Raw genomic sequence first — 27,499 nt, 5'->3', positions numbered from 1 at the left:
AATCAGCTGGCAAGCAGAGATGAAGATGCTGACATCACCTATATTAGTAGATGAAGATGCAGATGAATAGCCATTTAGATGGGTAGTGTCACAACCTACATAGGCTAGCTGCATGAATCTTTTACCATCTTGGGGGAGGAAGGCTAACAAAAGAGGTACGTAAGTATCCCAGACTCTGCAAGAGGGAGAGGAAATCAGGTAAAAATGGTGAGTGACAGCAGCATCCAAAGGAAGGTGGGAGGAGAAAAACAGGTTTGGATATACCAGTGGCAGCCTGTAACAGGAGATCTGTGGATCATACAGCTAATAGGGGTAAGAAACAGGATCAACGCCAAGGACTCCAGTCATTTAAAGGGGGTCTGAGCTCTTGCAGCAACAACTCCAACCAGTATATTCTGAAGTAAGAGTATAGTCACATTCTGAGGGTCCTCTGGGGGTGGGAGGGAGTGGGAAAACAGAGAGTGAATTTAATGGCTGATACACCGCTGTGGGTTAAACCACAGAGCCTAGGACTTGCTGATCAGAACGTCGGCGGTTCGAATCCCCGTGACGGGGATTCGACGGGGGTGAGCTCCCGTTGCTCGGTCCCTGCTCCTGCCAACCTAGCAGTTCGAAAGCATGTCAAAGTGCAAGTAGATAAATAGGTACCGCTCCGGTGGGAAGGTAAACGGCATTTCCGTGCGCTGCTCTGGTTCGCCAGAAGCGGCTTAGTCATGCTGGCCACATGACCCGGAAGCTGTACGCCGGCTCCCTCGGCCAGTAAAGCGAGATGAGCGCCGCAACCCCAGAGTGGGTCACGACTGGATCTAATGGTCAGGGGTCCCCTTTACCTTACACCATTGTATCCCACCGGCAAAACAGCGACAGTCTGGAAGTGTACTAGAACTAGATTCTACTCTTGCTTACTAGGTTAAGGGCTCCTCCGCATTTCATATAAACAGAGAATAATGTTTTGGGGTTTCTCTGCTGCTTGCATGCAAGAATAGAATGCATTTTATTCCCAAACTCACTCCTTTATACTGCGGTTGGCACTGTGGTCTAAACCACAGAGCCTAGGGCTTGCCGATCAGAAGGTTGGCGGTTCGAATCTCCGTGACGGGGTGAGCTCCTGTTGCTCAGTCCCTGCTCCTGCCAACCTAGCAGTTCGAAAGCACATCAAAGTGCAAGTAGATAAATAGGTACCACTCCAGCGGGAAGGTAAACGGCATTTCCGTGCGCTGCTCTGGCTTCACCAGAAGCAGTTTAGTCATGCTGGCCACATGACCCAGAAACTGTATGCTGGCTCCCTCGGCCAGTTAAGCGAGATGAGCGCTGCAACCCCAGAGTTGTCTGCGACTGGACCTAATGGTCAGGGGTCCCTTTACCTTTACCTCACTCCTTTACTATTTGGGAATGAGTGTACCGGTACACTACCTTGTGCTTTTGCACTGTCTGAAGCAACATGAAACAGAACTTTGTAATGTCCTCCCAAAGATCCAGAGTGCAGGAAATGTGTTCCGAACTGTTCAATCAGCCTTCGGTATGCATTATATTCATAGAAGGTGGGAAGGTTAGCAAGCTCTTTCCAAAAGGGCTCAGCAAGATTTAGAAATTCCGGCTGTTTATTGATGAACTGAGCAACTTCCACGCTGTTTTCGATAACCATGAGCAGATTACTCTAGGAAAGCAAAAAATATATAGAACTCAGGCAGTTGTTTTCACAATAGTAGGAAAGCGTTTATAAAAAGAGCAATTTACAGCTGATATCTCCTGGATAAAGAATTCTTTGTTAACTGCTGACTTCCACATGCTGGTTAGCTATTTGGTGTCAGAGTTCAGCAAACAGGGAAATACTGAAATTTCAAACTACCTGATCCAGTAATGCAGAGGTTTTCAAACTTTTTGGGTCCACGGATCCCTTGACCAACTACATTCTTTCTGTGGCACCCCTGTGGGGCTCAGCAGCTCTGTTATATCACCCCTTGCCTGCAGAGCTGGCAGCCTCTCACTCTTTTCGAACACCCTCCCTTGTGGAGTGTTTCCTCAGCCTCCTCTCCTCTCTGCTCTGCTTGGGTCTCTGAGTCTCTGAGCTGCTCCACCTGCCCCGAGGCTGCCTCAGCTCCTGGCAACCAACACCCCCTGGCCAGCCCCAGAGGCACCATTTACTGTGGAGTTTGTAGCCAGGGCTGCTGCAACAAACCGCTGTGCAAGCCTCTGAGAGGCAGAGATGCAAGAGGGCATCAGAGAAGGGATAGGAGGAAAGAGGGCCAGTGTTATACACAGCACCCCTGACCATCATTCAAGGCACCCCAGGGTGCCATGGCACACTGGTTGAAAACCACTGCTGTAATGGATGATGAGGGATGGGGAAGAAATTCAGTTCTATTCACATTTTGATGTGAATTTGATGTGTAAAACAGAACGCAAATCAAAGCACAGTGATCCTTTAAATTTTGCACGTTTCCAACTTACAATATGCACGCATAACTGTGTATATTAATAGACACTGTGTATGAAAGCACACAAATAGTGAAAATAACATTAAAAATGCATTAAATTTGGGGAAATTGCTTGCAAGAAATTATGCAGAACACTGGGTACCTTTGAATGGCTATTTTCAATTGTATTTTTTTCTTCCCGGTGGTAATTTTTTCCAGTTGCAAGCCTCTCTGTGTGTTTTCTATAAGCCCAGGAACTGTTGTAAAATTCAGCGCTGAAGTCATTCTGAATGGTCACCTATTAAAAAGAAGCAAAAGGTATCTATATATAAAATTCTCTAGAAAGAAATAAAATATTGGCAATTATATTGTTTCTCAGCCCAGATACTAGGTACCTCCATGCTAGCTATTTTCTTGAGGAAATGTACAAATTTAACTCATGCCACCCAAAATTGTGTGTGAAACATTAAACCTAAAAATCCACAAACTACACCAAATTTAGTGTATTATAAAGCACCTGTCCCCCTCCCCAGCAATTCTGTCATGACTGCCAGATACATGCTTTCTCTTTAAAGTTATTGTGATGTACCGCAGGTTCTTCAGAGTTGCCTTTCCTCTGTTCCTTCCAGGCAAGGCCCACAATTTAAAGCTGTGTCTCCAAGCCCCTGTCTTTGCTCTGGAGCTATCCCCTCAAAAACCGCTCTTTAAAGCTCAATTGGAGTAAACATCCATCCACAGAAAACCCAAATTGACTGCTCTGATTTAGCTTTAAAGAGTGGGTTTTAGTGGGGAAAGCTAAGGTCAAAAAAACCACTCGGAGACGGAGCATTTGTGGACCTCTGCCTGGAAAATGTGGACAAACGCTGTGCCCATGCAGTATAGCTCAACCTGAACCCTAAAGATAATGTGCATTCTTGCGTCCCCCAACACACCTTTGCATTAAAAAAAATGTTGTTCAGCTTGTATTTTTAAGCAAACCAACCTAATTCACATCACCTGGACTAATCACTGGATCTTAAAATAATTATGCTATAGGTTTCACACATTCTACATTGCAATACAGTTCTTAGCTTTAAAAACATACCCCAAATGCATACTGCAGAATAAAGTGCTTTTAGAAATGTGTGCATTGAGATAAAACATTTATATTTGTATACCTATTATTATTATGATTATTATTTGTATACCACCCAATACCCGTAGATCTTAGGGCAATTCACAACAACAACAACAAAAACACAAAATCCATAATAAAAAAAAACATGTGAAGAGTATATTTAAAGTTTTTCGGTCCATTTTAAATTGAGAAAATGAGCTGGCATAGACTTGTGAATGAACACATGAAAAATGGACTCCGACTGGAAGTAGACTGAGAAAGACCGTATACCAGTGGTAGGGAATTTGCTTGCCTGCAGAAGGCCCCAGATTCAGACGTCAGCATCTTCATGTAGGGCTGAGAGAGAGCCCTGCTTGAAATCATGGAGAGCAGCTGCTAGTCAGTGTAGAACAAACTGAACTAGATGAGCCAACGGGCTGGCTCAGTATAGGGCAGCTTCTTATGTTCCTGTCTAGAAGCAGTTTGCCGGGTGGGACAGAAGCACTACACTAGCTTCCATACAGAAGAAGAAGAAGAAGAGGAGTTTGGATTTGATATCCCGCTTTATCACTACCCTAAGGAGTCTCAAAGCGGCTAACATTCTCCTTTCCCTTCCTCCCCCACAACAAACACTCTGTGAGGTGAGTGGGGCTGAGAGACTTCAAAGAAGTGTGACTAGCCCAAGGTCACCCAGCAGCTGTATGTGGAGGAGTGGAGACGCGAACCCGGTTCCCCAGATTACGAGTCTACGGCTCTTAACCACTACACCACACTGGCTCTCAGGTGCGTTGCTATTGGTTGTCAGGAGGAGCATAGCGGAAGTAGTTCAACAAGGTACAAAGGCACCAGCTGAGCCAATCCAGCTCTCTTGCCAGTGTGTTTGCACTGCACCAAACTCTTCGCCTTGCCTGATAGGCAACAGAGACCCAGCAGCCAGGATGCTAAAGTTCTGCCCCCGCTCAGCCAGTGGGCTGCTTCTGTTCCTATCCTCAGATGATACTGTGACTGAAAACAAGCAATTGAACACACCTGGAATGTGTAAGCAAGGACACTGTCACTCAGCCGATAATATTCTCTCTGGTCTCCACTGAACACTTTTCTGCATTGGCCACCAAAGCTCTTAGTATGGATGACTCCACCTCTGCTCTCACCCGTAAGGGCGTCAAAGCTGCAACCAATCAGAGTCAGGACACAGATTGCAAAGTTCACAGGATTTAGAAACATCAGTTGTTAACTAAATGTTAGCATACATCAGCAGACTACTTCCAAAACTAAATTATGCAAAGAACAGGGCACTCTGTAATGAGATTTTGTACTGGCAGAGCTACGATGCAAATCCCTGCCATTGCAAGTTACATCAGGGAAAATAAAACAAAATGTTTCCCCTGGAGTGTGTCAACAGAAAAGAGCAAGCACCTGATAATTCTAATGCATTTTATCTCTATGGCAACTGCCCCTGCTATGTTACATTTCCAGGTAAAATTAATGCAACTTGACAAACAACAATGGTCAATCTCCTCGCATCTTTTTTCTCCTCCTGTGTTCAGCCTGAATTGAGGTCACCAACAAGGCCACGGGGACACATAAAGCCTGTAATTTATTTGCTTTGAAATAATCACCTGCCATTTATGCTGAAGTTCTGGTAAATCCACCGAGAGCTAAGGAATAGCAGCAGTAGTTCATTGTGACCGTTCCTATGAGCCATTGCAGGGAGGTGCTAGAGTATCACCCACCTACCCCACAAGTGTTTTGTAAGAACAGCTGTGGTAATTATTGTATGTTGTTCAACTCTGCCTCCTCCCATGACATCACATGTGTGATGTCAGGATGTCTCGGTGGGCCCCCACAATCAACTTGAGAAGATGGCACTTCTGGTCAGAAGTCTACATTGTCACGCAAGGCCCATGCCTCTGGAGCTCTGGGGCCTCCTGACCGTGCTGTAGCTGCTCAAGCAAGCAGTGACAAGAGCAGCAGTAGCAACCTCTTCGTGCCTTGCAGGGCCAACTTTACCCAGGGGTGCAAGGGGTGTGGGACACCCAGGCACTGAATTCTGGGGGGGTGCCAAATGTATACCTACTGTACAGTGGTACCTCGGGTTACAGACGCTTCAGGTTACAGACTCCGCTAACCCAAAAATAGTACCTCGGGTTAAGAACTTTGCTTCAGGATGAGAACAGAAATCACGCAGCAGCGGTGCGGCGGCCCCATTAGCTAAAGTGGTGCTTCAGGCTAAGGGCAGTTTCAGGTTAGACCTCCAGAACGAATTAAGTTCTTAACCCAAGGTACCACTGTATAGCGGTCCCTTTCGATCAGCGGCAGTGAAAAGCAATGGAGCGAAAGTCTCCATCGCTCTGTTATTCTGTAGCATCAAATATTCCCCACAAGTCAGGAAACAAAAGCAGTCCCCCCCCCACTGCATTGTTGTTACAGGTGAGCAATTCCCCCCCCCCTAAAAAAAGGTCAACTTTGGCTTCCCCCCTCCCCCCAAAAAGGTCAACAATTTTGGCTTCCCACCTCCCAAAAAACCTCAATAAAAGTTAATTTAATTTGGGGGCGCTGGGAGAATCTTTGCACCCCAGTGGCGCATATGCTAAAGACGGCCCAGGTGCCTTGTTCTCTCTTTGAGGAAGGCAAGGAAGGTTAGGCTCAGAGGGAGAGACAGGCAAATGGGCAGTAGCAACAACAATGGCGAGAAAGAAATGGTCCTCGTGCTCTGGGAGGAGCGCCCCTTAAGAGCAACTCCCTCCCTGAGGACCTCCCAAAACAAATTCCAAATGACCTGTCCGAGCTACAATGCTCATGAAAAGATAATCTTCTCACTTCATATGGCCACGAGACAATGGATGCGAAATACTTTGAAGACCTGAAACTACATAAACGCTTCGCCCTATATAGTAGCTAAACGTTGTTGTTCCTCATAAATAACCAATAATCATTGCATCAAAATGAATAAGAACGACAAAGAACTCACCCTGCTCCTGTGAGCTCTACGTTAGGAGGCGGCTTCAAAGGTGGCTTGGTGTTTTCACACACCATCTTGATCTCATCGCATCGGTCCTCATCAGCGCCATCTTCCTCACAGTCGTGATCTCCATTGCACACCAAGGATTTGCTAATGCACTGCCCTATGGCCATAAAGACAGGTAACACAGGAATGATGAAGAAACTCTTGCAGCCACCTAGAGAACAGAACTGATTCCTCTGAGACTCCACTTCCATCATGGAAAGGTGGGGCCCCTACATGGCTCTCACATGGATCACCTACCACAATGCCCCAAAACAACTCACTTGGTACTTATGGAGGCCCCTGTACTCTCCTGGTGTTCTCTCTTTCCTTTATTTTACATTTTGTTGGGTTTTTCTTTTCTTTGACCTTGAACAATGCTGGGCTGAGCGGAAAGCAAAGCTTCAGCCTTCAAATGTCCTCTTTCTTTCCTTTTTGTTTTATGTTTGGGAATGGATCAGCAGATTTTTGCCAATTTTTTGTGGCTTTGTGGATGGACATGTTTCTCCAAGTGTCTTGGAATTTTCTTTCTGTGAAATGGGTTGCTTTGGTTTGGTATTTGGGACTGAAACCCAGCCTCCGCCTCCCACTAAGTTTCTGGATTAGTTATTTGTCCTTTGTGACAAGGCAAATCTCCTTGGCAGGCACTTTAGAGGCTTCTCTGGAAACCTCATGGGCAAGCAAGGTCCGTTGGAGTGTAGTGAGCCCTTCTATCCTATCCTCAAGTTGTATATATGTGTAAATAAAACCATATATCCTAAAGACATCAAGTGTCCATTAACCTTCATTCCAAGGAAACTGTACCCTGGGTAAGCACTGGAACTCCTGGGGTCTCTCAAAGCTCAGAGATTGGGGTGCAGGCAACCCATATTTATGTGCTGTTATCTGATGCCTGAGAGTTCTGTTATTTACCAATGTATAAGTCATTTACTGTGAGTCCCTCTAGAGACCCTGCATAAAGAACTCTCTCTTTGTCTCTGTGTGTATATATATGAATAGTAAAAATCATAATGAAGAGTTACACTTGCATTCCCATATCTCCCCCTTTTTGGTCCCATCAGCTCCTGCTGTGGAACAGTCATAGAATAATAGAATCATAGAGCTGGAAAGGACAATGAACAGGTCAGTTGGATTCTTGAAGCAACGTACCTGACGAACATCTAAAACGATTGCCACATCCGTCTTCTGTTGGGCACCCTCTCGCAGGAACACAAGGACGGGATTCAAAGGAACTTCCTGGACATGGCTGTCCTCCAAACTGCCCATAAACTGCTACGGTCCGTCTGCGAATCTAAATCCAAAAAGCAATCCTTTAGGCTAGAGGTAGGTTTCGGTGGTGCTCTTAGGGGTAAGGGGGATGATATGTTAGCTCTGAATTTGTGCCCTTCGAAGAAAGGGGAATGTCACAAATTTCCTGTGGAGGCAGGTAGGTCAATGCTGGGCCTTTTTGCCTCTATCTCCATCATCTGCCGCTCTCAGTGGTCAGATGTAGGGCCATGAACTTCATACCCAAAGTGCATGTGGCATTCCCGGGGGGTCCGGCACGCTTCCTCTGGGCGGCTCTGATTTTCCCCCAGGGACCTCAGACTCCAGCAGCACGTAAATACAGCGGAACAGAAGCAGGGTCGCCGTGTGTGTGTAATAACTCAGGCTGAACGCAGGCTGTCTCCTTATCTTAGTTTTAAGTCTTTTATTCCCTTAGCAAAAACACAACAGTTATAAATCTCCTCCTGGTGACAATGCACTCATGTTCGCTGCTCTCTCGCAACGGAGCAAAAAAAACACACTGACTGAGACACAGAAAACACTCCCCTCAGTATTCTAAACCACGCCTCAGAATGTGAGACGTCACTCAGAACTTCTTAACCCTGTGAGTTCTGAGCCTCTCTCCACACCCCCTCTCGAATCACGTTCTGAGAGGAGTTGTGAACACACATTTGTAGGCCTCTGAGTGTTCAACACTTTCCCCATTGCCTTCCGCCCCTTCCTGGCATCGTTGTTAGGCACCTGTTGAACTTCCTCACAAATCTCAGGTTCGCACTGTGCAAAACCAACCCACGCATTTGTGACCTGAAACCTCTCAGGTGGAATTCCCTTTGTAGCCCGAGATGACCGCCTGGGCACAAACTGGGGTGCTCCTTCTGACCCACTGGGGCCAGCAAGTGCGTCTTCCTCATCAGAAGATTCCCCCTCTGACTTGACACGTCTGTGAGCTTTCTCCATTATGCGGACAGGAGATGAGGGCTCACTCTTGGACACTCTTTTAACAACCTGTGGAGATGCCCTACTCTGTTCAGGGACCTGGTCTCCACCAGCAGGTTCAGGCTCTGGCTCTCCCTCCTCCTCAGAGTCAGACAGACAATCTGAGTGAACGTCAGGGCTCGCTTTGCGCCTTGCCCAACCATCCTGCTCATAGAACTCAGCATGTTTACTGACCAGAAGCTTGGTCTGATCACCTTCTGGATATGCAAACCTCCATCCCTTTGTCGTAGGTTCATACCCACAGAAGATCATTTCCTGGTACCTTGGGCCACCCTCCTGCTGCTGAAACTTTGGTACAGGCACCATGGCTCTGCTACCGAAAGCACGAAAGAAATGCACAAGCGGCCTCTTTCGATGAAGCAGGAAATACGGGGTGTCACCAACCACTGAATTGTAGCACCTGTTCATCGTGAAATTGGCTGTCTTTACCGCCTCCCCCCAAAAACTTTGAGGCAAACCAGAGTCATACAGTAGAATCTCTGATGCTTGAACCAGAGCTTTACTCCTAAGCTCTGCCACGCCACTCTCCTGAGGAGAAGTCACCTTGTGACGTATCCCTCTCTGGCGAAAGAAACCCTGGCAACATCACATGTTCACCTGTCTGCAGAACAAGCTGCTGTTATAAGGCGTAGGAGTAGGACCTGGTTTAAAAGTTGGCAACCGTACCCATGTGTGCTTTATACTGCCGCATATTCAGAAGTGTTGTATTTGGATACGAGAGACCCAGTTTCAAATTGTCACTCAAGCAGAAAACCTTATTAAGTTTCCCTGCATTGGTTACTGTAGGCCAAAAACTCTGTATTGCTAGACCACATGTTCACCATTTATGGTGTGGGAGTTTGCTTAAAGAGAAAATTAACTAATAATCTGGTAAGAAAACTTGGATTGTTCACTGGCGCTGCCTTAATCGAGGAACATTTCAGCCTCTCAGGCAATGAATCTTGTAAAAGTAACCAGCGAAGAATATAAACATGGAAATAATTTGCATTTTAATTTGAGAGTTATTGTTGTGGGGGAAACAGGCGGTTCTATTTGGCCACAACAGCAGCAAATGAAAAACAGCGGCTTGGTTTATAGGCTGTCTGTTCCTGGATTTATATATCCTCTGCTAGAGAACTCAGATGCGAGGAAATTAATCAATATAGGAAAGCTAAAGTAGTGTAGTTTAGCTAGCTGAGGTTGCAGTCCTATACCTTGGGAGTAAGCTCCATTGAGCACAATGGGACTTGTGCCTACATAGGCACACATAAGATTGCCCTGTGAGGCAGCAATCCTATGCACATGTAGTCCCACTTAACTCAGTAGGATATACTTATGAGTAAACATAAATAAGATTGAGGTGTGAAATATAGGGTGTTTCAGGTGGGATTCAATCACATACAGAGGTACCTCATTTTTTGAACGTAATCCGTTCCGGAAGTCCCTTTGAGTTCTGAAACATTTGAAAACCGAAAACTGAAAGCGGAAGCCTCAAAATGGAAGCCTCAATATTGAGAACTCAAAATGGAAGCTGCATTTCCTGTTCGACTTCCGAGGCGAGTTCGAAAACTGAGGCATTTACTTCTGGGTTTTTGGTGTTTGAGTTCCGAAACGTTTGACTACGGAGGTGTTTGAAAACCGAGGTACCACTGTACTGGTAAATTAACTTTGAACAGTTAGAGAGGCCTTGTAGGGGAAGATGCACTGGAAAGTGTGGGATAACACTTGCTCTGCCACAACCACAGCATCATAGATCTGGAAGAGGCCACAAGTGCCCAACATGGGGCTCGGACCCCATGACCCTGAGATTAAAGAGTCTCATGCTCTGACAACTGAGCTATCCTTCACACAATGTTGTCTAATCTTCCCGCACACAAATCAGAATGAATGTTCAAATAGTAGCATCATTTAACCTTCCCAAGTTAAAATAAATGAATGAATGCTCATAAACAGGACTTCTGGATGCACCTGTAGTGATTGGCGAAAATGACTTTAAGCAATGGCTGCAGATGAAGATCTAGGGCAGCATTTCCCAAACGTTCTCTTCACAGACCACTTGCAAATGGCAGAGTGTCTTCTTGCTGGACCCTGTAATGGTTTTTCTGCCCAATGTAGCAATTTTAATGTATTGTGGTAGTACGATACTAAGTGTATTTTTATTCCCCCCCCCAATTATATATTGTATTTCATTGTATTGCAACTTAACGTGTAATTGTGGATTCATATTGCCACGAAATACAATATAAGAAATAAAAGAAACAACAAAAATACAATCAAACACCAATTTAATATGATGGATATACCATCTCACATCTTAAACCACAAATCCACAGATACATTTTAGGTCACCTGCTGGCCTGAAGACCACAGTTTGGGAACCCCTTATCTAGGGCATGATCCTCTGGGAAGTTCTCCTGTGCAAACCCTTTTGAAATAATAGGCTGTGCTGAAGCTCAGCAGTGTTGCTGTGCAGTTCCCATTCCAAGGCACTTGAGCAGGAGAACTTCCCAAACGACTGTGCCCTAGACCAAGAGTGGGCAATCTACTGGTAGATCTGTGGGAGATCTGCAGTAGATTGGCCAGGGTTTCCAATTTTTTAGTCGTTTAACAGTAATAACAAAATGATTTTCCCAACTCATGGGAAACTGCTGAAATGAAGGAAAGCTAAAAGGATTTCCCATGAAAGGGTTAAGTTGAGTTCTATTCTGGTGCTGAAAGTAAATCCCCTAGGGTTCAGAATGTACTTCAAAGCACCATGTGTGTGTATATGTGTCATTAAAATTTTAAGTATATGCTATTTGCACCTGGTTCTGGTTGGTAGATACTGGAGAATTAATAAAAGAACTAAGTGCATCACGCAAGTCTGCCCATTCCTGTCCTAGATCTTCATCCGTAACCATCACTTAAAATCAACAAATTACCTCTATAATCCAATTAATTCATGATTATTAATAAACATATGATCCTCAAAATAATGGGTAACAAAATAATGGCAATAAGATTGTTGCTGTTATTACTACCCGAGTAGCATACAAATGGCACACATTTATAATACTATACCTGAGTCTTAGTACAGCCATCACATTCTGACCAAGGACCAAATGGATTCCAGCTGCAATCGACTGGAGATGCCCTGTTGGGGAGAGAGAAAAATACTGTCAAGGTTTCAACGTTGGGAGAAGGACCATAGGCCAATGGTAAAGAACATGAAGAAGATCCCAGGTTCAATCACAAGCATCTGCAGGAAGGTCTCGGAAAGATTCCCATTTGATCTTGTAGCTGTCTGTTTTGAAAAGTTGTTGACTTCCTCCATAACAAAGTAATCTTGAGGAATCCCAGAGTTAGTGGATGGCCTGCATCTCAATCATCCTGTTCAGCACTGCTCCTTCCAACCTAGTCCCTATATAAACTATGAGTTATAGTCAGTCCTGCTCAGAGCAGATCCAGGTAACAAACCTAAGTTAATCATGTCCATTAACATCAGTGGGACTACTCTGAGCAGGAGTAGCATTGGCTGCAACCCTGTGCTGCTACTGCCCTATGAATATTTCCTTGGGAGAAAGTTGCTCCCCTGAAGGAGCAGGTGCGCAGCCTGGGAGTCATTCTGGACTCACAGCTGTCCATGGAGGCGCAGGTCAATTCTGTGTCCAGGGCAGCTGTTTATCAGCTCCATCTGGTACGCAGACTGAGACCCTACCTGCCCGCAGACTGTCTTGCCAGAGTGCTGTATGCTCTAGTTATCTCTTGCTTGGACTACTGCAATGCGCTCTATATGGGGCTACCTTTGAAGGTGACCCGGAAACTACAACTAATTCAGAATGCGGCAGCTAGACTGGTGACTGGGAGCGGCTGCCGAGACCATGTAACACCGGTTTTGAAAGGCCTACACTGGCTCCCAGTACGTTTCCGAGCACAATTCAAAGTGTTGGTGCTGACCTTTAAAGCCCTAAATGGCCTCGGTCCAGTAAACCTGAAGGAGCGTCTCCACCCCCATCGTTCAGCCCAGACACTGAGGTCCAGCGCTGAGGGCCTTCTGGTGGTTCCCTCACTCTGAGAAGCCAAGTTACAGGGAACCAGGTAGAGAGCCTTCTTGGTAGTGGCACCCGCCCTGTGGAACGCCCTCCCACCAGATGTCAAAGAGAAAAACAACTACTAGACTTTTAGAAGACATCTGAAGGCAGCCCTGTTTAGGGAAGCTTTTAATAGACTATTGTATTTTAATAGTTTGTTGGAAGCTACCCAGAATGGCTGGGGGAACCCAGCCAGATGGGCAGGTTAGAAATAATAAATTCTTCTTCTTCTTCTTCTTCTTCTTCTTCTTCTTCTTCTTCTTCTTCTTCTTCTTATTATTATTATTAGGCTGCACATCTTGCTGATGAGGGGCTCATGCATATGGTCATATGCTGCCAATAGTAAGCTTCCTGTGCGTCCATCAATTCTTCCTTGTCCGTAACACGTTCTCCTCCAAATCACTGCCTTCCCACACTTTCTCCTTCCTCAATTCTCATTCCCTCTCCTTTTGGAGTATCCCTGGTAAGAGAAAATCCAGACTCATATAGGAGAAAGTGTGGGAAGGCAGTGATTTGGAGAAGAACGTCCTACGGACAACAGAGAATTGATGGAGGTGCAGGAAGATTGCTATCCTCACTATAAGACTGTATTGAGAAAAGCCATTTGCTCTTCTTGCCTTGCTGCTAGGCTGCTCCAGTTCTCTGCTTGCCTGGCCACAGCTCTTCCCCTTTCTGTTACTGCACAAGGCCATGCTTTTTATGTAGCAGATCATACAGAAGTGTGGAGCAGCCAGTGGTTGTGGATCGAGGGCCCGACCCCCGCTATGTGAAATAAACTCACAAGGACACGTGATATAAGGTTAATGGGCAAGAAAAGGCCACAACTTTATTGATTACAGCAGTGAAAAGGTATTGGCTTAGGCATTGGATGACTATAGGAGGTGGGTTTATTCAACAGTAGGTGGAGCCTGTTGATGCTCATCCAACTATAGGCTCACCCCTGATGTCACCGAGGGTCGTGCCATGGCCTCCCGCCAAGCAGGCATCGGACGGAATACACGACCGCCAGATTCCTTTAACGGAATAACCCACGGTAGATAGCATAGGCGATGGCCACACCTAGCCCTTGACACACATGAATCCAATGCCTAACCTACCCACCAATACCACAAAAGTTGTGACGATTGCTACGAGGTAGGCGAAAAAACCAAAAAGCCTAATGCCAAATGGAAAAATTCCTACCAGGCCCCCCAGACAACCGGGGCGACCAACCTAAGGTCCATAGCAAGGCCAAAAAACCTAGACCCTGAGCTAAATGGGAGTGGAGGGTGGGTGACTTGCTGCGGGACGACGACGACTGAGGAGGAGGCGGAGCTGGAGCCGCAGCATTAAGCTGCTAAACACGCCCCCCGGAGACACCTGGTTGGCTGCCTCCGGTGGGCGTGGGCGCCAGCCAGGTGAGGAGGGGCGGGGGCTAAGGCCCCCGGCCAGGGGCGGAGCTCGGGCTCCCGCCCACAACCACTCCCCTCTCTTCCAGGGAGGAGAGTCTTTGCTGCAGCTTCACCAGCAATTGATTTTACAAAAGTACAGCAGTGCTTCCTGGCACTGGGAAATGTGCACCAAGTACCAAAGCATGTTTACTCTGAAGAAACTGAAGTGGTACCACTTGTGCTGCTTTTACAGCCACGGCTTCTGCCAAATAGTCTTGGGAAGGGTGGTTTGTTTGCAGGGAATTGTAGGTCTCCTAACAACTCTGAGCACCCTTAAAAGCTATTGTTCCCAGGATTATTTGGAGGGGGCCATGACTGCTAAAGTGGTATAGGTGTGGATGTGATCTGTTAGGGATGCTGGAGTGAGAAGATATGGTCTCCAAGGTCTCGTCCAACTCTATAGTTCAATAATTTTATCGTAATATGAAAAATCTCATATGGAGATTGCACATGCAATAACTATGGGGTTCTTTTTTCCCATAGAGCTCCTGCAGGGTGGTGGAAATCACAGGTTTGAATTTCTGATTTTTGTGCAGTCGTCAATGTCCAGGACTTCCACAATTAACAATTGCATAAAAAGCAGGAATTCAGTTTGTGATTCCACCCCCTCCCTTGCAATAGCATTTGTCTGCCTGTTTACCAGCTGAATTCCTGCCTATCGTGCAGCTGTTAAATGCACAGGAGCCCTACCAGAGAGCCCAACCTAGATAATAAGAAGGAAAGATCACCCTCAATCCTAAACTTATACTAGCTACTCAAGCCCTACCGCTGAACAGGGGGAAATACATGCTGAATATATATGCTCATCCCTTTTCAAAGTACCAAATAACCTCTCACCTTGAAAAAGCAGGAAAGGAGCCCACAATTGCCATCAGAACGAATGTTCCAAGGGCCTAAAAAGAAGGAAGGGAAGGCTTGGATTATTGTTTGGCTCACATTTGGACTGATTTTCCAAGTATAACAGCATAAGCCTAACCGTGCCTACTCAGAAGCAACTTGTATTGACTGCAAGGGAGCTAAATCCCAGGTAAATGGGGTTAGGATCGCATCCAAATCAGGCAGAACTCAAAGGCAAGAAGCTGTGAAAGTCGTAGGGCTGAATTTAAAGGTTCCAATTATTGCAACTCACCATGTCCCCATCGACACTCCCCCCCCCCCACATCCTGGTAGTTCTGCATCCATATGCCTTGTGTAAATGAATTTTGCATTAGACTTGGTTTCATCTACAGAAATTGGCTCAATGATTGCCTTACCTTCATGTTGGGAGAAACGCTCAAGCTACACGGCAACTAGCAGCAAAGAAAACATTCCTCCTCTGGGAGAAGAAGGCAATTTAGAACCAGGAGGAGCCGTCGTCAGTCTGTCTGTCTCAAAACTTCTGGAGACTAAGCTTGCCTGGCGGTTCTGCTTTTTCTTTCACAAGAGAGGCCTTAAGCAATACGGAGGAATGTTAACAATAACCCATCTCCTCTCCTCTAGGGACGCTAACAGCCTGTTCCTGTAACTGCCCAAGTATCTTAAAATAGTAAGAACTAGATTATAAAACAAAGTTTGGCTTGGAGTGGAATATAGCCCTGGTGAATTTTTTTTTAAGAGTCTAGGAAGCTGCCTTGCAACATGTCAGACTGTTTATCCACTTAGACCAGCGTTGTCTACAACTTTGACTGGCATCTGCTTTCTGGGCCCTTTAGGGGAGTAGCACAGTGGCAGAGCATCTTCTTGGTATGCAGATCTCAGGTTCAATCCCCAGCACCCCTGGGTAGGGCTGGGAATGTCCCCTGCCTGGATTCTGGAGAGTCACTGCCAGAAAGTGTAAAGGTAAAGGGACCCCTGACCATTAGGTCCAGTCGTGGCCGACTCTGGGGTTGCGGCGCTCATTTCGCTTTATTGGCCGAGGGAACCGGTGTACAGCTTCCGGGACATGTGGCCAGCATGACTAAGCCACTTCTGGCGAACCAAAGCAGGGCACGGAAATGCCGTTTACCTTCCCGCCAGAGTGGTACCTATTTATCTACTTGCACTCTGATGTGCTTTTGAACTGCTAGGTTGGCAGGATCAGGGACCGAGCAACCGGAGCTCACCCCATCACAGGGATTCAAACCGCCGACCTTCTGATCGGCAAGTCCTAGGCTCTGTGGTTTAACCCACAGCGCCACACGCGTCCGCCAGAAAGTGTAGGCAACGCTAAACTAGTGGGACCAATAGTCTGATTCAGTATCAGAACATCCCCTCCAAGTGCCCTGATTTTCCAGGCATAGTGCCGGAATTATGAAAGCTTCTGATTTGATCCGCCAGTGCTGCTGCCACTGAGCTCGGGGTGGAGGATGAGCCAGAGTTTGCCCATAGTGGCAGCAGCAGTGAGAGAGGATCCCATTGCCTCTCCATGGCCTGGTGCTAATTTAGACATACAGATGCAAAGTTAGATATAACCCTGAAGCTTCCTGCTAGGAATTATGGGTAATGGAATCCCCAAAAAAGTTCAGGAGAGTCTTTATGTATGTTGCAGTTGCTGCCAGAATCCTAATCGCAAAAGGCTGGAAGGGAGAAGATATCCCATCTAAATCAGACTGGTAAAACAAAATAAGAGAGTACACTGAACTGGTGAGATTATCAGCAAGGCTAAGAGACGTTACGGATGAAAAAATTATCAGAGAGTGGGATACATACAGAGTCTATGTAAAAGAACATTGTCAAAAGATCAGTCCGTTGGCAGGTCTTGATGGAGCTTCAATGTGCAATTAGGATAATTTTATAAAATAAAACTGATAGTAAGTTAAATAACATGGAGAAAGTAAAGTCTAAGTGTGTATTTAAGGAATTTAATTTGGGAACACAAGGGGAAGATCGGAATCCTTGTATAACAAATGTATACACAAAGCAAGTATGAATAATTGTTTATTTTTTATTTCTCATTTTGCCTATAACATCTATTGTACATTTTTGTTACAAAGTTTTCAACCAATAAAAGCATATATACATATAAAAAACAAAAAACAAAGTTAGATATAATCACTAGGATTTTCAGTTGAAACACAACACATCGTGGGGAGGATTTGTGAGAAGGTCTTCAATCAAGGTGACTAAGGCTGTTTTGGTACTGAAACTCTGATTGGTTTAGATAACCTGCTTCCTCTAGGGAGGACCACTTCAAGAGGGGCTGCATCATCACCTTTTTCAAAGTGGCAGGAATAACTTCCTCCCATAGTGTGGCATTAACCACTCCCTCGATCCATCCTGTCAAGCACCTCTTACTAGATTTAACCAGCCATGATGGGCAGGCAGTCAGCTTCACCACTACAAGCCTCTTGCTCACATCGCCAGGCTGCAACAACATCCATAGTCTGTAACTTGGCAGTGCTCCATTGCTGTCCAACAAGCCTGAACTAATTTTGGCATCGTTCAGCATTGTTGTTGTTTAGTCGTTTAGTCATGTCTGACTCTTCGTGACCCCATGGACTAGAGCACACCAGGCACTCCTGTCTTCCACTGCCTCCCGCAGTTTGGTCAAACTTATGCTGGTAGCTTCGAGAACACTGTCCAACCATCTCGTCCTCTGTCGTCCCCTTCTCCTTGTGTCCTCCATCTTTCCCAACATCAGGGTCTTTTCCAGGGAGTCTTCTCTTCTCATGAGGTGGCCAGAGTACTGGAGCCTCAGCTTCAGGATCTGTCCTTCCAGTGAGCATTCAGGGCTGATTTCCTTGAGTATGGATAGGTTTGATCTTCTTGCAGTCCATGGGACTCTCAAGAGTCTCCTCCAGCACCATAATTCAAAAGCATCAATTCTTCGGCGATCAGCCTTCTTTATGGTCCAGCTCTCACCTCCATACATCACTACTGGGAAAACCATAGCTTTAACTATATGGACCTTTGTTGGCAAGGTGATGTCTCTGCTTTTTAAGATGCTGTCTAGGTTTGTCATTGCTTTTCTCACCAGAAGCGTTCAGCATAGTTCCAAGCAATTTTGACTTCAAAGTGCTTCGCAAATCTTGTAGAAAAGGTATAATCTTTTCAGGACTAAGTATTCCTTTGGACAATGATAGGACTAAACAGCTTTCCCCAACCCAGTGCCCTCCAGACATTTTGAACTACAACTTCCATCAGTTCTGGCCTGCACAATGGTTGGAGAAAGCTGTGCTAGAATTTCTGTTTAGACAACGGAACAGCTGGAGAACGGACAACGGAACGAAGAACCAAGGAAAAGAAAAAGTGAGGAAGATGAGGCAATATGGTGCCACGAGCTTCAGCCTTCCCCAAACTTTTTTGTTCAGTGCAGTAAGTAATTTAAAACTTGCTGCACAAATAGACAGTACTGGAACTGAATGTCTAGGGACTAATGGGATGTTTCTACTTGGGTCCCTTCAGGCTACTTCCATCTGTCGTCTAGAACAAAACAAGATACTGCCTAAGAAAGCTTTAATTCTTCTTCCTAAAGCGTTGTAGCATTCCAAAGAGTCTATTATATTTCCTTATGAGTTTTGGCTTTCTATGCAACAGATATTCAGGTTCCTCCTTAAATTTCAAATGCCTTTGGAGCATAACAACATCACACACATTAAAATTGAATTTAAGTCATGGATCTTAAGAGGTCCTCTGATCTCGATCTGAAGATTGCAGCTGACAGACAACCAAACGCATCCCTTGATGCACCATCCCTGTTAATGTCCAAATATTCTTTCTCCCTCTCCATTCATTATCTGTTATGTTCCCAGATGCCAACCCTTTCTCTCTATTACTTCTGCAGATGGTGATGGTCAAATTACGGCTGGAAAGAGAGAGAGAGAACATCAGGCTGATATGTTCTTAGCTTGGGAAATTGGCTGTCAGCGAGAGCTTCTGGACTTTCTTCTGTTAGCAAATGTCATTTGCTTTTTCTAATTAGCTGTAATTAGCTGGCTCCAAAGTTCTTAAAGTATTTATCACATTTCAGGGACTAATAGAATGAGCCTAGGGACGTGCCTCTTGGAAATGTGTCAAACGACAGTGTTTGGCTATTTTCTGCAGCACAAATGGTTCTTTCCCAGGGGGCTTAATGGAAGCAAACTTTCATAGGAGCCTAATCAACCTTCTGTTGCCTCCAAGGAAAACAAAGGATTTCTTTGCACATTCATGCAGCAGGTTCTATACAACATCATCCACTGTGGACACAGGGTCGCAGAAATTAAGATACGAGTTGCAGAACCATTCCTTAAGCTCTCAACCTTAAAAGTGCAATTTCAGCAACTAACAGTATCAGTTCTGGATTTCAGATGGTAAAGAATACCCAGAATTGGCAATGAAGCAATCGTCCACCTGCAGCATTTGGTGTCATCTGTCTTTGTGAGCAGGGTTCTCAACGATAGTGATCCTCAAAACTAACCCGCCACAAAAACCCTTATGTTTAGTAGTAAGAAATGAGTCACAAGGTAGCCTTTCTAATATGACCCCTCCATGGAATGAAATCTGGAAGAACAAACATGCCCAGATGCCTCACTAAAACCCTTCAGAATATTTTCATCTTGTAGGATTCAACTTTAAAGAAATAGTGGGGCGTCTGACTTCACCATTCTCTTTAATTTGACTTCACTTTAATTTCAATTTCCCTGCTGACCTTTTGAAAATCACAGTAGTTACAGTCACTTATTCCCTCCCACCCTCTCAAACCCAAAAATAATTGGGCAGATGCAAGCGGTTAACTGGAAGCATACTGACCTCTAGTGGCAATCTGTGTTTGTGTTGTCCACATTAAGCCTGCACAATGTAACTAGCAGAGCACCAGTTGCTTGACAACAGTCGTATTTTGGCAATCTAAGACAAGCATCGAAACCAAGAATTTTATCAATCCCTGATGAGTGCCATACATGACTCGTGGGCTGTGCTTGATTTGGTGGGGCTCAGCCCTGCTGGCCTCTGCCTGCCTCCAGCAATGCAGGATTCCTAACACGGATGTGGAGTTCCCCATTTCACCCACTGAACATGCAGGCAGGCCTAAGAGAGACATGCCTGAAACCCCAAATTAGCTGCTGGAAGTCAGTGTAGACAATACTATGTAGACAATACTGAACTAGATCAGGGATCAGCAAACATTTTCAGCAGGGGGGGCGGTCTACTGACTCTCAGACCTTGTGGGGGGCTGGACTATATTTTTTTTTGGGGGGGAGAATGAATTCCTATGCCCCACAAATAACCCAGAGATGCATTTTAAATAAAAGCACACATTCTACTCATGTAAAAACACCATGCAGGCCCCAAAATAACCCAGAGATGGATTTTAAATAAAAGGACACATTCTACTCATGTAAAAACACGTTAATTCCCGGACTGTCCACACGCTGGATTTAGAAGGCGATTGGGCCAGATCCTGCCCCCGGGCCTTAGTTTGCCTATCCATAAACTAGATCATGGGTAGGTCCGGCAATCTACATGAGTAGAATGTGTCCTTTTATTTAAAATGCATCTCTGGGTTATTTGTGGGGCATAGGAATTTGTTCATTATTTCCCCCCAAAAAAATATAGTCCAGCCCCCCACAAGGTCTGAGTAACAGTGGACCGGCCCCCTTCTGAAAAAGTTTGCTGACCCCTGAACTAGATAGATCACTGGTCTGAATCTGCTCCTATAAGTGGGGCAGTGATTTGCCTTCACCTTCCTGTCCATGTATGTTCTGCCCCAGGAAGCACACTAGGCCTCTGATAATGATACTGCCTTCTAAATGCTTTTTATATACCATATATATATATGCAGACTAAAACTTTAGGCAATGTAATAAGAGAAGAGGTTGTAGCAATGCATTAGAATTAGGAGGTTGGGAAAGCAAGCTCCTATTTTCATCTATGAAATTAGATACTGCACAACTGAAGTTGAGCCAACAAAAAAGAATTCATTTTTCAACTCTCAGGATTATGTTCCAAATGGAGGTTTACAGTGCAGCCCTATGTATGTTCACAGAAGTCCCACTGTATTAAATGGGCCTATTCCCGAGTACTGTCGCGAGCTTTTGTTTAAATTGTTCTGTAATGTAACAGCAAAACCGGCATTTGCTAGAATCGGGATCTGTGGGTAAGCCTTACTGAAAACAGCACAGAGTAAACACGCACAGGGTTGTGCTGCAAGGCGTTCCGTGCAAGAGTTTTGCAGGTGGTCCATTTATTTCGTAAAATTTATACACTGCTGGGCGGGGTGAGAGAGAAAAACCACACATCTCAAAACAGGTAAGACCAAACAATAAAATCTAGAAAAAAATTACAATTGTTTAAAAACGTACAAGCAAGTTATCGAATACTGTGACCCATTAAAATTCATGGCAGAATTTCTCAGTATCTGGGCCGTTTGCTTTTAGATCCCCTCCAAAAAAAGAAAAAGGAATTTGCAACTCTATGTCCGCTGCCGCCTCCAGGGGTTGTAGCGTCGTTATACTATTATTTGTAAGTTACTATTTGCAAGGGATGCTGAGTAGCGCAAAGAGAACTCTGAGACTCAGTCCCGCCCCCACTGGCGTCACTTCCCCCCGCCGGTCCCGAGCCCTTTCCTCGTGTCACCCTTTTCCCCTTCCGCTCCCCCTCCGCATGCCTATTCAAGGGAGCCTATTAAGCGGTTGCGCTTCCCTTCGCCGGAAGCCGCGGCGAGGATATTGCGGAAGTCGGAGGCGGAGCCAGCCCTCTTTCGTTGTGGCGGCTGAAGGAAGATGGTGAGTGCGGGATTGGGGGAGGCGGGGAATCCTTTGCCATCTGTCGCCGTTTAGGGCCCTGCGGCCGGGGCCGCGTAGGGAAGCGTTTCACCGGAGACTGCTAAAGACGGGGAGCCGTGTATTTTTGGCCGCGTCCCTCAGGCGTTGCGGCCGCGCTCAGCCGCGGGAGCCTCGAGTCCCATAGCGCGAAGAGAGCGCGGGGAGCTGCTACGAGGAGGCCCGGTTGGGCCTACCAGCGGGCTCCTCTGTCTCGGCAGCGCCACGGGTTGGTTGGGCGGAGGTTAGAGGGGGAAGCCGTGCAGAGGCCCAAGCCTGGCTCGGGTCACCTCACAGCTCGAGCCACGACCCGTTGTCTTGTTTCTAGCGTTGTTTTAAGGGCGAGGAATGAGAGTGACCAAACGTGTGGCTGCAAAGTTGATGAGTTGCAATACTGGCATGTTAGGCGTGTGTGTTTGCTCTGATTTCTGGAGTGAAAGATGCTACTGGGCTGAGAAGGATGCAGAACGCTCGTGTTTCTTAATAAAAGAAATCACCTTAAAGCACTGTAGAAAAATGAAAGCTCTTGGGTTTTTTTAATATATATCGCATACAATGTGTTGGATAGCTTATGTTTGCGTGTGTACACATGGGTCCCCAATTACTGATGCTTTGGCCAGTATACCAGTTGGTATTAAAATGCCTAAGGGTGTCTCAGTGAACTTTGTGAATGTTCGAAAATGCTTTACAGCTGGATCCTACCCATGCAGACTCAGATTAAAACCTCAGTTTCAATAGGACAGTGCCTCGGGGATCGCATCACTATAATATTTTATTGGGTTTTGTTAGTATAGCAGCTGAATCGAGCACAACCACAGCAATGGAAAGGTGAACTAAAAAACAAAAAGGTTGGCAAAAGGGTAAGGGGCTTTGGGCACCTTCTGAGGGAGGCTGGCACCCCTCGTTCTTAGAGGGATTTGAAATTCATTTAAAATCTGAAATGCATTGCCGTTTTGAGTGAAAAGCATGCCTTTCATTTAATAATAAGGTGGTCTGGGAAAGAGCACAGAAAATTGACAGTGCCTGTAAACCCACCATAAATTTTCTGTAGTTTTGTCATTCAGTGGAAATGAGAGACCCTTGGTTTCGCTTTAGAAATGTTTCACGTCCTTTGTATGGTTAAGCCTTCACCAATCTGGTGTCCTCCTAATTTGTTGGGACTGCAACTCCTATTTCCTCCAGTCATCACAGCTGTGCTGGTATGGGATGATGAGCATGTATATAGTACATTTCAAGGAAACATTCAAAAAGATCCTAGTATTCCCAACAGTGGGCCAGCATTGTTTCTGTCTTGCTGGGGCAAAGACTGTGGGAGAATTGCTTTTCTGAAACCACAAAGTGAATGGCATAGCAGAGATAGGAGCTGAATATCTTGTAGTTCACACTCTTCATATGCTGTACCAACCCAATAACTTTTGTCCTTATACTATGTATGCAAAATACACTTCGTTTTTTTCTATAAAACGCTTGTTGCTCGTTAGTGCTTTATCAAAGTGTAGGATTAAGAATGTTTTACATCTCTTTATTCTAATAATGTAACACTGCATATTATTATAATCGTAGTAGTTGCATAAACATTTTCATTTATGTTTTAGACGAAAGGAACATCCTCCTTTGGAAAGCGTCGCAATAAGACGCACACTTTGTGCCGTCGATGTGGGTCCAAGGCCTATCATCTCCAGAAGTCCACCTGTGGAAAATGTGGATATCCTGCTAAGCGCAAGAGAAAGTGTAAGTGCAGAACTTCCCAAATGCAGGAACATATCTGACTTTCACATGACTGGTTCTGTGATACCTTGCTGTTTTGAGATCCATTGTGTTGCACCGTATAAACGCAAATACATAGTTTATTGTGAAAATATTTTGCCTGAGAAAAACAGTGTAGCAAGTTTAATATAACTTTGGATTTAACGACTCGTAGCTATAGGCAATCAGAGGTTTCATGCAGGCAAGTGACTGGGCTGAGGAAGGAGTAACAGGTTGTGCTATCCTTTTTCTGCTTTGATAGAGGCAATTTCACTCCATCGCCAGTGTAGAAATTCAGGCTACTAGCTTGAGCACACTAGTAAAAATGGCGGGCTAATTACTTGTGTGTGTGTTTCAGTTTTAACATGTGGAGAACAAAACGTTTTCACATTTTCTGAGATTGCTATTCATATTTTCTGCCCTTGGCCTTTTCAAAGAGAGCCAGCATGGGTAGAATGGTTAAAGTGCAGGGACTAGTATTGAAGTCAACAAGGTTTGAATCCTTACTCAAGCCATGTGTTTCACTGGCTGACATTGGGCCAGTCACTCTCTATGCCTTATCTGTGAGCATAAAAATGGGCAGTAGAACCCGTGGAGGAAAGCTGATATGCAGATCAAATAAACTTGCTTCTTGATTGTAATGTATCACATAATCTGCTTTTTTTTTATTCTAGATAACTGGAGTGCTAAGGCCAAGAGGCGCAATACTACCGGAACTGGCCGTATGAGGCATCTGAAAAAGGTCTACCGCAGATTCAGGTACAGTAGTATATCCTTGCTATTACAGATAATGTGTTCTGGAATGCAATGTAGGTTATTTAATGCAAGATCCATATGAATATATGCTGTAAGCTACCATGGTGGGTTTTTTTTAATGGGCAGGGTATAAATATTAATAAATTAGAAGTAATGAGTTCTAGCTAACTAGATTAATGTGCCTGGTAGTCATGTCCATTACAACATTAATAGGTAATAAAGCAATTATATCTCTTAAATGAGATTAAGCGTCACTGAACTCAGTGAGACTTTCTCCTTAGTAAACTTGTGTAGGATTGCACTGTAAATAGTCTTAACCTGGCAGTGTATTCTAAACAAAGAGCAGCCTCAATGGCTGATATTTCCAGCAGTGCATCTTGAAGTCCATTATACTGTTGAAAACACTACCAGGGTATTTAAATCTTACTGCTTTAACCCCCAACACACATACACACATGCAATGTATATACTTGAAACTGAGTATTAAAGTTGACTCATCTGACAAAGCTGATGCTAGTCCATGAAGATTTATGACATAATAAATTGGTTAGTCTTTAAGACAGGTTTGTGTCGCAACAAACACAGCTAACCCTGGGGGGGGCATTAAAGGGCACTTTAAAATGTTCAGCATGTTGAGAAGTGTTTATTCATTTTAGCAGCTTATCTATGATGCCTACAAAAAACAAAAGTCTGAACATCTGAGTTCATAAGTGATTTCATTTTTAAACTGAGATAAGCTGATTAAAAAGAACACTAAAATCAGTTAAATGGAAATGTTCGCTCTAGAACACTTGTAGTAATCACTAACTCCACTTCGTCTTGTATACACAGGAATGGATTCCGTGAAGGAACAGCGCCAAAGCCCAAGAGAGCTGCTGTTGCAGCATCCAGCTCATCTTAAGGACTCAAATGTGTTTTTAAAATAAATGGCTTGAACAAGAACAAGAACACTTGTCATCTTTACATGTTCCTCAGTATCTCCTCTTCCACATTGAGACCTTTGTTCAAGCTTGGTTGTTCAGATAGTTCCTGATGGAAAGTAATCTGAAATTAGAGATAAATATATAAAATCTCATGTTCAAATATACAAAACTCCCACCCCAAAAAAAACCCCAACAACACCCAAAACCTTAGTACTGGTTGTGTGAAGCTTCATTTTGGTGGTATGGTACAGCTGGATATGTTGAAGATGTGTCATGAGAAAACTTGCTCCAGAAATTTATAACATAAAGAATACGTTTTATTGGAGTGTCCACAACTAGCTTTGTATATTCACATAGAGAAGATGGTAATTTAGGCTGTAATCCTTAAAGTACTTGGTATAATTCTCCACCTGCTCCAAAGCAGTCCCAGTGCTGCACCAAAATGAAATTGTTCCAGGAATGTTCTGAAGTGCAATACTGCATAAAGAAGATCGCAACTGTACTTTAATGTGGTTAGCAATGGTAAACAAAAACTCAAACTGCATAGAAAAAAATGCACCTTTTCCTGATGCCAAATATTTACTAAGGTTCTTGTTTCCTTGAGCACTTGTTTTATCACTTTGCTTTGTTGGTCTTTACAACAAGCATTGCTTTATTGCTGCAAAGGGGAAGGACTTGATTTGACAAACATCTCAGCATTTTGGGCTTACCTTCAAAATAGTCATGTCTGGTTTCATTTTACTTATGACTTCCAAATAATGGGATTATAACCACCGAGGTCTTGCCTGAGGTTTGAAATTGGCACATCAAGTGGGGGCTTTCACATCTGAAATTTATTGAAACATTCCTCTGCAGGTTCACTAGTAAAACGATACTAGGAACAGCTTCATTTTGGTTTAATAGAGGTGGAGCTGCCTTTGTAGTCTTGACCTAAACCATCATACATTTTAGCCTGTACAAGTATTTATTACAATTCAAATGTTGAATTTGTCAGAGGGCATGTGCCCTTTATTATACTGCTGAGTTGCCAGTATATAGCGAATTAAAAAAAGGCATCATATGAGATATTCAGTGTTGGGTATCTTTGACGTAGCGGCATAGACCCTTTGAAATCGAAATAACTTGAGCGTCAGATTCTACTACAAGTATGACTAACATTGGATATCACCTACTGTATTTGCATTTAATACACTGCTAAAGGTGTCCATTGTAAGGGGAAGGGTCCAGTAAAGTAAGGAATGTGCTAAATATGATAGTATTTACATGGCCAAAGTTTTGGGGCACATGGGCAAATTTGGAATTTTGAGAGCGCCACAAGCATTGACTTCTTTGCTGTCTCCACATTGGTCTCCAACACATAAACCCAAGATAGCAGAACATAGCATTGGGCAAAAAAACAAATTAGGTTTACAAGGCAGGTTGCTCTGAGTATTAACTGCTGTAGTTAATACTAAGCACTATGTAAACATGAAATGCTATATTCTCTTAATGTACAGAACCAGATTTTTGATAGCTTCAAGAAAAAGCAACTTTAAAAATTTCAGCATAACGGACTTTGCACATTCAACAACTCTGGACTACAGAGCTTAAAAGCAACACTTCAGAAAAGTAGCAAAATGCATATTTCTCAGTAATTATGGATTATCTTCTAGATCATTTGTTGGCATAAGATCTGACCGTGTGGTCATTGGCGGACACAGTGGAGTAGGGCCTTGGTGAGATCTGCTCTGTAAAGTATGCCATCTGGGATCAAATTCTGCCATAGCTCAGAGGGGGTCCGTCTCTGGTTCTAGTCCAAAAGCCTGCAAAGCTGCTGGGAGTCAGTGCAGGCAGTACTGATCTCTATCAACCAATGGTCTGATTGATGCTCCAGTTAATGCTTAGGCATGTAAAAGATGGGTTTGAGCATAATTGGGAGGAGAGACCACAGTTCAGCAGCAAATGCATTCTTTTCAGTGGAGTTGTAAATCAGATTCAGTTGTAAATCCAGCAGCCATTTTTGCAGACAGTCTCCCACCACCTGCATGCAGGTCAATGGAGGTGTGTGCACTTGTTCTTGGTATACACCCAGTATTTTATGATTCATTATGTGCCTTCCCCACCACGTACCACTGCAGCA

The 27,499-nt window shown here is 44.6% G+C and overlaps 2 protein-coding genes and 1 non-coding gene across 3 annotated transcripts in view; 2 read left to right on the top strand and 1 right to left on the bottom strand.

The window, feature by feature from the left end:
- Positions 1-21,685, bottom strand: part of C7 (complement C7) — a 43,938-nt gene extending 22,253 nt beyond the window's left edge. Inside the window, exons 1-9 of the mRNA XM_053407823.1 lie at positions 21,497-21,685; positions 15,512-15,687; positions 15,096-15,151; positions 11,819-11,891; positions 7,667-7,808; positions 6,485-6,638; positions 4,543-4,681; positions 2,581-2,715; positions 1,414-1,657 (exon numbers count right to left, since the gene is read on the bottom strand). Of these exons, the coding sequence (XP_053263798.1) occupies positions 1,414-1,657; positions 2,581-2,715; positions 4,543-4,681; positions 6,485-6,638; positions 7,667-7,808; positions 11,819-11,891; positions 15,096-15,151; positions 15,512-15,517 (949 nt within the window). The 5' untranslated portion in view covers positions 15,518-15,687; positions 21,497-21,685. The remainder of the gene's footprint in view (positions 1-1,413; positions 1,658-2,580; positions 2,716-4,542; positions 4,682-6,484; positions 6,639-7,666; positions 7,809-11,818; positions 11,892-15,095; positions 15,152-15,511; positions 15,688-21,496) is intronic.
- A 112-nt stretch (positions 21,686-21,797) lies between these two features.
- Positions 21,798-26,445, top strand: RPL37 (ribosomal protein L37). Its single transcript, XM_053407821.1, has 4 exons — positions 21,798-21,919; positions 23,551-23,686; positions 24,376-24,460; positions 25,289-26,445. Exons 1-4 carry the CDS (start codon positions 21,917-21,919, stop codon positions 25,356-25,358), a joined length of 294 nt encoding a protein of 97 aa, XP_053263796.1. The 5' UTR covers positions 21,798-21,916; the 3' UTR covers positions 25,359-26,445.
- On the top strand, positions 25,115-25,196 carry LOC128423811 (small nucleolar RNA SNORD72). The gene has a single exon (XR_008332872.1). It is a non-coding gene; the product is annotated as a small nucleolar RNA SNORD72 (small nucleolar RNA).
- Positions 26,446-27,499: the final 1,054 nt, after the last annotated feature.

Source organism: Podarcis raffonei, chromosome 11, assembly GCF_027172205.1.
Source record: "Podarcis raffonei isolate rPodRaf1 chromosome 11, rPodRaf1.pri, whole genome shotgun sequence".
In the NCBI taxonomy this organism is placed as follows: domain Eukaryota; kingdom Metazoa; phylum Chordata; class Lepidosauria; order Squamata; family Lacertidae; genus Podarcis; species Podarcis raffonei.
Note: the sequence above shows the minus strand (reverse complement) of the source record. Positions and strands in the feature narration are given on the sequence as shown.

Bases quoted from the DNA above. Each gene is read 5' to 3' on its own strand.
- RPL37 (XM_053407821.1), top strand. The intron at 23,687-24,375 runs GTAAGTGCAGAA...TTTTTATTCTAG, and splicing joins TGCTAAGCGCAAGAGAAAGT to ATAACTGGAGTGCTAAGGCC. The intron at 24,461-25,288 runs GTACAGTAGTAT...TTGTATACACAG, and splicing joins AAGGTCTACCGCAGATTCAG to GAATGGATTCCGTGAAGGAA.